The sequence below is a fragment of the Abramis brama genome, assembly GCF_963993115.1.
Source record: "Abramis brama genome assembly, chromosome: 13".
NCBI lineage: Eukaryota > Metazoa > Chordata > Actinopteri > Cypriniformes > Leuciscidae > Abramis > Abramis brama.
In genome coordinates this window covers 40,154,912-40,169,019 of record NC_139975.1, presented here as the reverse complement: position 1 = coordinate 40,169,019, position 14,108 = coordinate 40,154,912, and the positions used below count along the sequence as shown (strand labels likewise).

General features: G+C 38.3%; 1 protein-coding gene and 1 long non-coding RNA gene across 5 annotated transcripts in view; one reads left to right on the top strand and one right to left on the bottom strand.

Moving 5' to 3' along the window:
* The first annotated feature begins 411 nt into the window (after positions 1-411).
* LOC311095072 (ethanolamine kinase 1-like) overlaps positions 412-14,108 on the top strand; it is a 35,470-nt gene continuing 21,773 nt past the window's right edge. For 2 of the 4 annotated variants that reach the window (XM_084133408.1, XM_084133406.1), the window contains exon 1: positions 440-731. In XM_084133408.1, the coding sequence (XP_083989534.1) occupies positions 588-731 (144 nt within the window). In that variant the 5' untranslated portion in view covers positions 440-587. Of the gene's footprint in view, positions 738-14,108 lie in introns of all 4 variants that reach the window. The other 2 variants (XM_084133405.1, XM_084133407.1) reach the window with 2 other exon arrangements.
* Positions 745-3,548, bottom strand: LOC311095076. The gene is made up of 3 exons (XR_014608764.1): positions 2,932-3,548; positions 2,748-2,845; positions 745-2,673 (listed from the first exon to the last, which is right to left on the bottom strand). It is a non-coding gene; the product is annotated as an uncharacterized lncRNA (long non-coding RNA).

Genomic DNA, 14,108 nt, shown 5'->3' with positions numbered 1-14,108 from the left:
CGCCCACAAAGTTACTTACGTTTCGCGCTTGATACTTGCGTTTCAGATCGTTAAAATAGGGCCCTTAATGTTTCTAACCTGTCTTCAGCTGGCGAATCGTTTAAGGCACACTATACTGCCAGTAGAAGTCAGTCAATCTGGTGTGTGTTTCCCATACAACCACATAACTCACATCTGTTATGGACTGTTTTCCGAACTTGCGACCATAGTTGGCTAACGATGATTCAGAATATTTGAATATACAGGCTTACTGCAGTGTTGCTGAAAGTAAATTGGTTGCACATTCACAATCTATGCCTAAATCAAGTATTGAGGCCTTTCTGTTTAGATTTACTTCATTTAAATCTAGGGTTAATAAGTAATCTCTTCACTAACTAAGCAATGAAGATGCCCAAAAGAACATTGTACTTTGATAAACCCAAAGATTTGCTGAGTCACTGAATACATAGAGGGTCCTGCGAGCCTGACAGTGTCTCGATAAACAACTGAGATAAGATCATAACGCTGACAAGTCCTAAAACAAATCTTCCTTAGCCCTTCATATAACTGATTTTGATTATCTGAGCTGTGAAGCCATTTAAAACAGAATGGAAATGGCAAGGACAATGCCAAATGATGGACGTTACAAGAGATTACACTTAGACGTCTGCATTGATGAGCGCACCCCTCGGCACGGGATATCAGAACTTCTCAAGAAACTGCGGCCAGAGTGGAAACCAGAAGATATTCAGGTCAAGGCAAGTTCATTATCAAGATTATTAGACAACATTTTAAAAAACAAATCATTTAAAAAACAATTTGTGTAGGTGTTTAGTATTTACACGATGAAGAGTTGAGCCCTAAATTGACTGAAAGACAATGAGTTTCATTATTTACCCCTAGTATTGAAGTATTAAGTATTGAATGGGAACTGGAAGATGGCCTGCTCACTTTAAAGGGCTGAATACTTAAACATTTACATCCATGCACTGGTAGATGATTTCATCCAATTGACTTGATATTGCATTGGAGATATACTGTGTATAATGAGTTCACATGACATTAGTGTTGCTATCATCATGCTCCACTGTTTGAGCTTTAAAGGGAACAGAGTATTAAAGGGCATAAGTTACACTATGTTCAGCATTACACTAGAGAGCTGACTGAGCCTTTCGTTTACTTTTTTTCCCCAACTTCTATCAGCTTAAGGAAACTTGTTTTTAGAGGGGATTCTTGAAGTCCCACCACAGTATTTCAATTAGATTGAGACCTGGACTTTGACCTTTCCAAAAACCTTCCATTTCTTTCTTCCAGTATTCCAGTTCGGCATAATTTTTCTTTTTGCAGATGGCCTTATGGTCTCCTCAAACACAATTTGGTGTTGGTTATGTGGTGGATGAAGTACTTGAAAGAGTAAAATTCCAGTCAAATCACCTTTATTTATATAACGTTTTTTACAAAACAGATTTTTTCAAAGCAGCTTTACAGATGTGGCATACATGTTAGTTTGGAATGGGCATAAATTTGAGAGTTTACGCCAGGGAGAGAGTTGCCTCACCCCCAAAAAGGCACACTTAAGCTCTACCCCTCTAAGATACCCGACTACGCCACCCCGGAGGCAAATTTACCGGGGAATCGCCTGATAAGATTAACTTAAAGCACACAGGTTCGGTTGCGGCTGAGAGAAGACCAGAGACAGATGAAATACAAAATTACAGTTTTTATTTGGGCACCATTAATAAATGTATTAAATATACGTATCAAAATACACAAACACACAATTCGGCCTCCACTCCAGGGCTGGGGACTACTCGCTCATTCTCTGAAAATGACACAGCAAACACTCGTGCACTCACACTTCAAACCACAAATGTGGAACACTGCAATCGGAAGAGACCACCACCAAGCAGAGAGAGAGACTCGTCCACACAGACACGAATCCTGATCACCCCAACAACTGGAGAGGAAGCAGAATTACACATTAAACATACAATCAAACACACCCACATTCTTATAAAACTGAGTACTCAATGAGTTAACAGCAATTACACATGTCTGGTTGCCATCCACTAAGAGACCAGTTCACTGAAGCGGTGGATGGCCAAAAAAAAAAAAAAAAAAAATACAAATTCACAAATCTAAGTAAAAAAAAAGAAAGTAATCGGTTCACAACTAGTTCACAGGAACTAGGTTGACACAACAAAATAATAAATTCTAAAAACAAAACAAAAGAATACTAAACATTTTAAAGCAATGGGTTCACATACACAAAGAAAGAAATCAAGACAAAATAAGCAATGAATAAATCAAATTATAGCGTTACGCCACTCCAAGAGAAACTAGATCAAGATGACTGCTGGATGGTTAAACCATTTGATGTCTCAAAGCGCGAGTAACGTTAGGCCATTGTATCGAATCTGCGGCACGCCAGGCTACCAGACAGCTGATGTTGCGAGTGTCCAGCTTTAAACAGGAATAAACACCAGTACCACAGCAGCACGTGAATGCAGTTTGCGGTAGATTACACATCCATTCCTGCAGTCGAGCCGGCAAAGCACCGTGAGACGAGAGTCTGTAACGTGACCGTATGCAGCACAATACCGAACGATAATCAGGAATATATCATTCAGCATAAGACAGTAACAAAAGCCCTGACGAGAAACCCACTGCAATGTTCCTCCCTCCGTCTGTAAACTAGAAAAATAAATAATTTAAAATGATCAATTCAGAACTGTAGTGCAACAAACAGTAAAATTAACACAACCTACCGGTTTAAACTGCTTGTGATGTACAGGGCATTTAAACTCCAGGACGTAAAATCGACCGGTTACCACCTGCGTTGTACCGCAGACTTCCTCAGTCCACACTAGAGAAATACGTGAGCCAAATAAGTACATAAAACCCAGTTCACTTCAAACGTTCAGGAATACAGCCGCGACTGCAGCTCCTTACCAGACAAAACACTCCCGCGACACGCCGGAAATGGATGACGTCACCCGTGACTAGTAGACGCACCTTCCTACCACACCCAAAGCGATCTTTATAGGCGACGGAAAATAAGGCACGCCCCAGAGAGAGATTATTCTCATTGGCTACACAGAGATAACAGGAAAATAATGCAACAAAGTTTGTTTCCAGAAAAAAATAGCATCACAGTAAAGCTTAAGTAATCTCAGTGATGTTTCATTCACAAAGGTGTAAAAAGGCGACAGTGAAGGAACCAAAACTACATCAGTGACAGAATGGAGAAACAAACCTTAGGAGAAATCAGACTCAGTTCTCCAACGAACGAACAGTGTATGATTATGATTCAGGCAGGATACGGCCCGGATCCGGCTGACTACAGTAAACCTCGCAATAAACAGAAAGTCTAACATTAGCGTAGATGCTATTCTTCTTATAATGTATCAAGTACATCAGGGCTGGGTTTCCCGAAACCTTCTTAACGCTACGTCGTTCTTAAGTTACACCTTAAGCTGTACCTTATCGTTAATACGTGTTTCCCGAAACGTTCTTAGTTAAGTATACCTTCTGTAAGTCATACTTTCGGAAGGTTGGTCTGGACCACTCTTAGCTTTACCTTATCACTGTTGCAGGTCTAAATGAATATAATTCTTAAGTTTAATACACCCAGACAGTATTAAATTAGGCTAATTCTAGTGTTTTCATGCAAAGAATAATATTGTCATTACAATGATTGTTTTTAGAATTTTAATTATATTATTATAATACAATTTTATAAATTTATTTTAATTAAAGAGCGCTTTTAAAGGCCAGTGAAAGCATAGGCTACTGTCAGTTAAGTCCTATTCGGACGCTAATATTGTTTCTCATGGGCTCGTACGGGGTAAGTCGGTTATTTTAGTGCCGTCCGAATCCATAATATCAGTGTTTTTCTGACCCAACCCGCGTAAAAATCCCTGGCCAAATTAGTACCTTCTGTTTTTTTATAAACAGGTCGTGTGGTAATTTAATTGCAGTCTAAATCCACATCTCTGCGTTTTCAAGAAGAGATTCAAAATTCACTGTTTAAATCCTTTTTGATCACTGCCGAGCACCGTACGTGACGTACACTTTTATTACTGAAATGCTGGAAAGTATTTACAAGAACAATATTTAATCGCAGCTCCACCTCAGCGAACAAAAATGGGAAAGAGAAGAAAGCACATAAAAAATTTAAATGGTTATTATGGCAGCAATATATGGTACAATTTAAAAATATGTAGGCAATGCTATTATAGGCTATTATAGTTTGGATTATTTTTTATAATATCCCATGAGTCATAGTAAATGCAATTTCAACTATTTCTGAAGTGCTTCATTTATAAAGATCACCGCTTTCTCACATAAACAGCCCCTGCACGAGAGAATAATTGATTCTCGAGCCATCGATATCAAACAATTCAGCAGCATCACCACGGACAGCGCCGGGTAACGTCGCACGTAAGAAGGTATATCTTAAGCGGCTTCCTAAGGTATAGTTCGGGGAACACGCCTAGAAATGGTATACCTTCAGTTAAGTTATACCTTAAGAGTCTTCGTAGCGCGCTAAGAGACAACGTTATCGGGAAACTCAGCCCAGGTGTTATAGGAAGTGTTCCCGGTTCCGGCTGACCTGATCTATGCAGCCTAATAAGTTAATACATTGTTTTAACCATGTGAGGTACTAATGTTAGCATCCTCTCACCCTCAGTGGCACTAATGCAGCATCTAGTAGGTGTGACGACACATATCTCACGAGACGAGATTTTGCACAATATTTTATAGAAATCCTCAATGATTCATGACTGGAAATATGGTCTGCATGATTATTTTGAAATGTTTTAACTAATAATCTTGTAATGAATGTCATTTCAGTTCTATCTCAATTTCTGTTCCATAATGGTGTCGAACTGGATGAGGAGGAGCTAAGATGAAAAAGACTGTTAGTTTTCCACCACACGATAATGTCATACTTATTATCAAGTTAAAGCTGACTAAAATATAAAAACTCAAGTAAAGTACAGATTCTCCTAAAAAATACTCAAGTACTGTAACAAAGTATTATTACTTGTAGACTTAATGTTGTGTTGGAGGAACTTCGACTTTGTATTGACATACTTTTTGATAGCAGAGGCATCTACCTTACTGTACAGATGTCATTCTGCTGAACTTTTTTAAACATTATTATTAATAATAAGAAAAGTTACCAGAGCACCAAATCATCATATTAGAGTGATTTCTGAAGGATCATGTGACACTGAAGACTGGAGTAATGATGCTGAACATTCAGCTTTGATCACAGGAATAAATTACACTTTACTGTATATACAAATAGATAACAGTTCTGTTAATTTGTAATAATATTTCACAATATTACTGTTTTTACTGTATCTTTGATCAAATAAATGAGCAGAGCTTCTTGGTGAGCAGAAGAAACTTCTTTCAAAAACAGTAAAAAAATGTAATGTCTCCAAACTTGTACTATTTATACTAATATTTTAAATAAACACATAATAATATAATATAATTTATGTACGTTAATGATTAATGAATGCATATTCTTTGCTTACCTAACATTTCCATTATCATTTATCAAATTTAAATGCATGGTGTTCAACAAAATTTACAAAAAAGTAAAAAAGTAAAAAGTAATGAGTAATAATAGTAAAAAGCATTTATTGCATCAGTTTAGGGTTAGAACAAAAGTTAAAATATAGCCATGTTCCAGTCACAGGGTCCAAAGAGATCACAGTCCAAAATGACCACTGTTCTCCACTGATAAAAAGTTCACCTGGAAATATGTTTGAAGCATGAAATGTTCATATGTGTGGATCTCATGGGGCACTGAAGACATGTTATTGGTTGGAACTGAATGCGTGATGACTAAAAAATTAAAAGTAAAGTACAAATGAAATGATATACTTTGAGTAAAGCCATCAGAGCAGCTGATAAAATGCACATGAAAAGGGGAAAAATTGTTTCATATCCCCAAATAAATGGAAGATTTGCAAACTGGTCAATTCACAAAAATAAATAAATATTTAAAGCTGCATTCCGTAACTTTTTTTGGGTTAAAAATTATCCAAAATAAATTTGAGCAAGTCCATAACCAGCCAGTGTTCAGGGGTGCGTTCTCTGATAACGTTGTCTCTTAGCGCGCTACAAAGACTCTTAAGGTATAACTTAACTGAAGGTATACCATTTCTAGGCGTGTTCCCCGAACTATACCTTAGGAAGCTGCTTAAGATATTCCTTCTTACGTGCGACATTACCGGTGCTGTCCGTGGCGATGCTGCTGAATGTTTATATCGATTGCTCGAGAATCAATTATTCTCTCGTGCAGGGGCTGTTTATATGAGAAAGCGGTGATCTTTATAAATGAAGCACTTCAGAAATAGTTTAAATTGCATTTACTATGACTCATGGGATATTTAAAAAAATAATCCAAACTATACTAGCCTATATTAGCCTTGCCTACATATTTTAAGATTGTAGGCTATCATATATTGCTGCCATAATAACCATTTAAATTTTTTATGTGCTTTCTTCTCTTTCCCATTTTTGTTCGCTGAGGTGGAGCTGCGATGAAATATTGTTCTTATAAATACTTTCCAGCATTTCAGTAATAAAAGTGTACGTCACGTACGGTGCTCTGCAGTGATCAAAAAGGATTTAAACAGTGGATTTTGAATCTCTTTTTGTAAACTCGGAGATGTGGATTCAGACGGCAATTAAAGTAGGCTACCACACGACCTGTTTGTCAAAAAACAGTAGGTATTAATTTGGTTTTTACGCGGGTTAGGTGAGAAAAAACACTGATATGGATTCGGACAGCACTAAAATCACCGACTTACCCCTGTAAATGTTTAAAATACTGTACGAGCCCATGAGAAACAATATTAGCGTATGAATAGGACTTAACTGACAGTAGCCTATTTCACTGGCCTTTAAAAGCGCTCTTTAATTAAAATACATTTATAAAATTGTATTATATAATAATATAATTAAAATTCTAACAACAATCATTGTAATGACAATTTTATTCTTTGCATGAAAACACTTGAATTAAACACTAACTGAACACTGTCTGGGTGTATTAAAACTTCAGAATTATATTCATATAGACCTGCAACAGTGATAAGGTAAAGCTAAGAGTGGTCCAGACCAACCTTACAAAAGTATGACTTACAGAAGGTATACTTAACTAAGGTGGTTTCGGAAACCACGTATTAACTTAGGTACTTCTTAAGGTACAACTTAAGAACGACGTAGCGTTAAGGTAGTTTCGGAGAACGCAGCCCAGAACTCTCTGCTTGCCTGAGCTCGATTCAAAATGGGAAGCTTGTAATAATGTTTTAATTCCAGTGGATTACTGGTGGATTTCTGAGGAAATTCTGGAAATTCAAGCACGTCTTTGCGTCATTCCGTCACATCTGTACAAATAAAGAAGAGTCTCGGCTTGTAGGCTAGCAGAGAGGTGGAGATGTATAGCCTTTTCTCACAGCTCTTGATATACTTACACTTAGCAATCTGATAGCGGATCCAGAATGGTTCAGGACAGCCGCACATTCTCCTCAAAACATCGGATTCATCCGCGCTGAGCCGTGCCGAGGCACAACACACGTTAAGTTGATCATTCCGCGAATGACTGCAATTGCAGATTTCGAACAGAGATGGCGACAAAGAGGAAAAACTACAGACTGCAACTTTAAAAAATGTATTATTTTTATTATTTGTTACGTAACATAGAAATATAAAACTAGCATGACGAAGAGGAGTAACAGGAACCAGAATTTAATAACAAAAACGTACATAATAATCACAGAATACACTTTTAATTCGCGGAACATTGACATACACATTAACGAGAACCGACAGAGACAAAAGGAGAACTCAGGCTTTTAAGCATGGACCAATCAAAGGAAACTAATGACATGATTAATCAGAACACAGGTGAACAGAATGACACATTAACAGACTAATTACACAGGCTGAGGGAAACTCGGTCACAGACTGGAACTAACAAACACACTAGGCGCGTTTCCAATACAGATTTGCGCAAAACTCTTGCGATTTTTTCCTAAATGTCGACAAAAAACTATTGCGAAATGACGCCGTTTCCATTAACCGATATTATGCGACTAAAACTTAATTATTCCTCTCGTGATAAGACATTCCAAATATCATAGCAACGGACGTTGGGAGGTTTATGTATCTCAGCCACTGCACTGGCCATTATTATTAATCAAAGGAGACGTATGTGTGTTTCCAATCATTAATGGTGAGGAACGACCCTTATACTGTGGGTGCTTCTCATTTCTTATTTGTGCATCCTCGTTTCCTTTCCTCGCTTCCTTTCCTCGCGTCTCAGCTCAGCCCCCTGTAGGATGCGAGGGAAGGCTGCAAGGAAAAGACGCGAGGATGGAGGATTCGAATGTAACTTTTTTTTATACATTGGAATACTTGATCACTCAAGCGTCACTTCATAGCGTCATCAGCAGCGCTCAAAGGATCTGCCCTTATGTTGTTGAAGTTTGTTTATTTAAGAAATTCATAATAAATAATAATAAAGCAAGATACCCTGTTGAAATATGTGAGATATGTGGTTTATATAAACTGCAAAGGTAAAGTATAAATTAAAATGATTGTGACCGATGTGAAGGGGGAGGAGAATTTAGACGTGCGTCACGTTTAAGTCGATAAAACTCTTCCGCATAGGATAGACCCGTGTATCCTCGCTCATGACTCCTCAGGAAGCCTCCTAACTCCTTGATCCTCGACTCCTCGCGGTGCAATTAGAGAATTGAGATGTCCTTCAAGATGGCTGAGCTCGATCGGTTTCCGGGTCATAGGATGGAGGACGGAGGAGCGAGGAGACGAGGAGGGATATTGAGAAGCACCCTGTGAGCGGCACATAAGAGGAGTTTCTGGGTGTTTCTCACTCGCTTCTGCTTCCAGGTCTTGATCGTGGCATTTCTTTGAGGTTTAGAATCCAGTATTCCTGTAATTCTTCTGTCTTTTATGAATTTAATGAAGAACTCTGTCTCGTCTTCTGTCCGAACATACGGCGTCATCTACGTCAGGCGACTGTAAATGTGCACAAACTGTTTCCATTGCAGTTTTGCGAAATATAGTAGGCCTATAGTAGGCTGTGTTATGTATCCTGATTGACTTTATGATTAGTTAAATCTGTTTTGCACATGCATCGCCACAGAGTTAGCCATTTCAGACAGTACCAGACAGCCTCTGTCTCGTTCACTTCACGTCTGTGGGCGTAACGCACAGCTCAGTGTGGCCGCTCCAATTTACCTTCAATGAAATCTATGTCAAAACGCGTCAAAGGAGGCAATGCATTTACGCAGAGCAGGGTCATAAACGCGTGTGTGTCTGGAGTTCAGCGAGCTCCACGGAGCACTCCTTCAGTCTATCCACGGAGCGCTTATGTCAACAGCGCTGAATGAATGATGATCTGCTTTTATGTAATTTTTCCTTTTTTATTCAGAATATTCACAAATGTGTTAGCTATGGCATGAAATATCTGATATTCCGATTGTCAAAAACATGCAAGTGGAAGTGTATTGTTGTTTAAACACCTTTATAACGATCGCGTTAGTTGAGCTGTATGCGCGATGGGTGCCGGCATGTTAGTTTGTGCCGCAGACGCAGTTCAGAGAATTTACAACACGTGAATTCATCCACTTCTCCCGAAATACATAAAAGAAAGTGGCTGGTGAACTGGGAGAAAGAATAGAGTAAACATTAAAGTTACTTACACAATGTGTAAACGTTATGAATAAAACGTGTCGAATTATAATGGAAAGGATTATTATTATTATTACCTCTTCTAAATTCTAAATGTATTGTTTTTTTAGTACTTATGTGAATTTATATGTCTGAAACCTAAAATAAACAGTATGAACACTGAAAAGTTGTGATATATGACAGCTCTGAGCGCACCTGTCTCTGAATTTAGCAGTTGATCATACGCTCCAGGGACCAGCCTAGACTGATTACACCGGTGTGATCGTACGTGCGAAAGGCTTAAAAACAAGAAATTTTATGACACAAAATTTTGAAATGTAGGCTTAAATCAAACACCTTTTAATTCAGATTCTGTATTTATATATATAAATAAATAAATAAATAAATATATATATATATATGGGGGGAAAAAAATGTTGGTGGGGAAAAGGGGTGGTGGAAGGGGGCCGCCCCCCCTGTTCCAACGTCTATGCACATGAGATGTAAAATTTATAGCCTTAATTAGCCTATATAGGCATTCTGTTTGTGCTGCGTGATTTAGAGAAAAGTGCGCACTTTGCTCATGCGATCAGGGGCTCGTTCTTCGTACGTTGCTTATTACATCCGAGATCAAATGACACATCCAAGATGATATCATCGTGCTAATCATGATCCGGCTAATTGGGTTCTTCGAACACACCTGTTGTTTATGATTAGTATCGCTGGATTGAGTTATCTGAGATAACTGCGCGTTCATGCGCTGGTTAAAAGGGGATATGTATCGATAGTAGAAACATTGATCAGCAACGCTGCTATTGGCTGTTCAGCGTGGCCAAAGAGCGGCTCAGTTTTTCTCCTCAGCAGAGCAAGATAGTCAAAGTTTATTCGGAATTTTAATGTTTAATCAAAACGCCAGGGAACACCTCAAAGTCTGCGAAAGCCAGGAGAGAGGGCTGGCAAAAAGTAGCAGACAATTTAAATCCGTTAGAAGTGGCCATGTTATTTGTTTTTATCACTTATTAGCCTTATTTGTATTTTAATAATTGCATAATTACTTTGTTCATTGTAATGTCAGAGTCACCACACTAGAACATGGGAACAAATAAAAGTGAGTACAAAAATATTCTACATAATGGTAATTTTTAGTTATATTATAGTCTCTTTTATAAAAGGCACTGTTAAATAAATGGTGTTCCTGTTTATAAAAGCAACCAAGAAAAAGGCTGAGAAAAAAAGAAAGAAAAGATCTTAGTAGCCTACACTGTAAAATATTTTTTGCTGCATTAAATTAAGGCCGTATAGTCATTTCAACTGTTAAATCTTGAGTAATGATGAATTGCTTTGACTTGTGAAAGTGAAAACTGATAAACTTATGTTAATGTAAAAATATTTTGCCATGAGTTATTGATCACATGTTTCCCAAGTGTAGTTCATTGTAATGACATTGTGTTTTCCTCTTTTGTGCAATTTTACATAATACACCAACACTTGTATCTGTTCCCAAGAAAGTGGAGCTGAAATATGTGCAGTAAGTGGACATTTTCTAACTTTCCAAAAGAAAGAAAGTATAAGACTTTGTAATGTCCATTTGTTTCCATTGCACTGGACAGTGAATAAACCCTCTCAGATAACTGTCATATGGAGGAACTAGCCTACCTGCAAGTGCATAAATAACTTTACTTAATTTATACTTGTATGCTTTATGGCTGCAATATAAGTTGCAGGATTCCACATCTACAGAAAGGCCTACAGAAGAGTCTGCACAGACAGAGGAGACACAGGCCTACAGGTGGGCAGTGTATAGACAACTTTTCCTTTTCATTTGTTGCATGAGGCATGTGTCTAATATCTCTTGTTGCAGGCACTTGACCACTGGCTTTTCTTTACAAAGAACAATTGAAATAAAACTCAAGGAACTAAGCATATTTGTCTTTTATTAAACATTTAATGAAAATGTTTTTTTTTTTTGTTTTTTTTTGGCAGTGTTGTGTAATATCATGCAACAATGTCACAGGCCCTGTCAGGTGTGCAACCCTCAGACTTTTCAGACACTGAAATCTTCCCTTTAGCCAAAGTTCATTTCATTGTGTGCCCTTGTCCTGGCTAGAGCTGCATTGGTTTGGGTCAGGGAATGGGGTCATAAAACACCTGTCTGCAGGAACATGTCATAATCACCTATGAAGAAATGCAGTTCTGTTAGGATCAGCATAAGTGTATGTAATACAGTGAGCTTGATATTTAATTGTGGAACTTTTCTTACCACTTTCAAATAATGTGCATAAATGTGAATCTCTGAAAATTCTTAAGTCATGCACAGATCCTGGCCATTTTGCTTTCACATTTGTGATATGGAAGATTTGTCAACTGCCTTTTTTTTATTTGATATATTATTAATCTGGAATATTAAGAATCACAATAGTAACTGGGCTGCACATTTACATTGTGAACCCCCTTTCTGTTCACATAATCCCCTTCATTGAGGCCTTGATGGCAGTCTATGGTCTAGCCTATAAGCCTGAGTGACATATATACTGTAATCGGCATGGTCATGATTGCATGATCTTCATAAAAAATTATGATAGTCAAAAAAAAATAAAAATAAATAAAACTGCTTAAAAAAAACTGCTTTACAACATTGGGTCTTCAGTGGCTTGGAAATGCCACAAAAAAACACCCTAAAACTGTTTTTTAAACCTAAATCGCCAGGTAAACTCCGAATGACACGACAGACAGCACTTTCCATAAAGTTCTCCGCATCTCCAATAGTGTAAAGGAAAGAGCCACTCGCAAATAATCTTAGGGTACAGTTTGTGCTATAGTTAAAGCCCGACTCTGACAAGTCGAAAATAAATGTGCGTTTCCAACAAATTAATAATGTAAACGACAATCTCACGAGTCACGAGAAAAAAATATATCTCTCAGAAAGTGCACTATCGCGCTGTGCTGGACTTCCCGTATCAGCTCCGCTTATGAAGCCGCAGTCTAATCCTGTTAACATGAAATAAGCTGCTCCCGAGCAGGTTTAAGTTTGCGCACCTGTTGCTATGACAGCAAGTCCAGGATGAGCTTCGAAGAACCAAACAATCCAAGATCATGCCAAATCGCCAACAATCTAATCCAGCTAACTGAGTTAGCGACGTACGAAGAACGAGCCCCAGCATGGTGATCTGGTGTTTTTCTCCAAAATAAAAGCTCAAGAGTTTATTTCTTGCAAGTGAAGAAATTAGGACAAAAGTATTGTAATTTTCCTATACTACAGTGTAATGTAAAATATACTTTTGAAATATTCATTTTAATTTATACAGTACATATTATTGGCTATATGGATTTTACGTTATAGGAATACTTATATAAATCATAAACACCAGTGATAATGTAATGTAGACTGAGACTCTATATCATAACTAATAAGATGTTTGAGCCCTCTTTAGTGTCCAGGTACAAGTCAATGGTTTTTCTTTTTTCAATGTGCACAGTTCATGGGTTGAAGCTCTTAATTTTTAGCTCTCAAAGTGCACCAGATTGATGCATTAATTTAACCTTAAAATGTACATTTTCTAGCGGGGGAGCATGCCCCCGAAACCCCCTAGAGGGACAGAAGTCCACCCAACATAGTTTCACAAAATCCTATGGGAGAGAACAATCATTTATTAACTTTACTCCAGCATAGTGCAACAAAGTCCTTTTAAGTGAGTAAAACTGTTAGCCAAATTACAATGGGGGGGGGGGGGGGCTCAATAGGGATCTTGCCTAGGGTGCCAAAAAGGCTAGAAACGGCCCTGCACACACACGTTGTGGTGCTCTCGTGAACGTGCGTCGGGGTGAAAGTATTGCACAAGTAAGACCAAATACTATAGCACAAGTAATATATTGCACAGGTGAAGGATTGCTGAAGGATTGCACTGACTGCCTCAGCTGTTCGTCCTGCAGAAGGGAGAGGAGTTGCAGAGCTTGATAGACACCGGGAGAAATGACTTCCAGAGGTGTTCTGTAGTGCGTTGTGTGTTCTCAGCCTGCTGAAGATATGAATGTAGTTGGGATTACAGGAGATGAGAGGCTTTTATCATGTTCCTGCACAGGTTCTGCCTCGGTGTCTCCGTCACCTCCTCCAGAGACTCTAATGGCTCGTTTCCACTGAGCGGTACGGAACGGTACGCATTTATTTGCGTTTCCACTATCAAAAGTTGTGAATGGTACCAAAATACCGAACCGTACCGTGCCACTTTTTAGGTACCCTTCCATTGGGGTACCTAGCACAGTGGTACAGTACTAAAAGGCAGAGCTAGACTCACTGCAGGACGTTGATTGGTTGACAGAGAATCGTCACTTGCGCGTGCTACAAGGGGAATGACAACATAAGAAGCGCCATTTTTTAATATACAGTTTAATATAATACTGTTACTGTA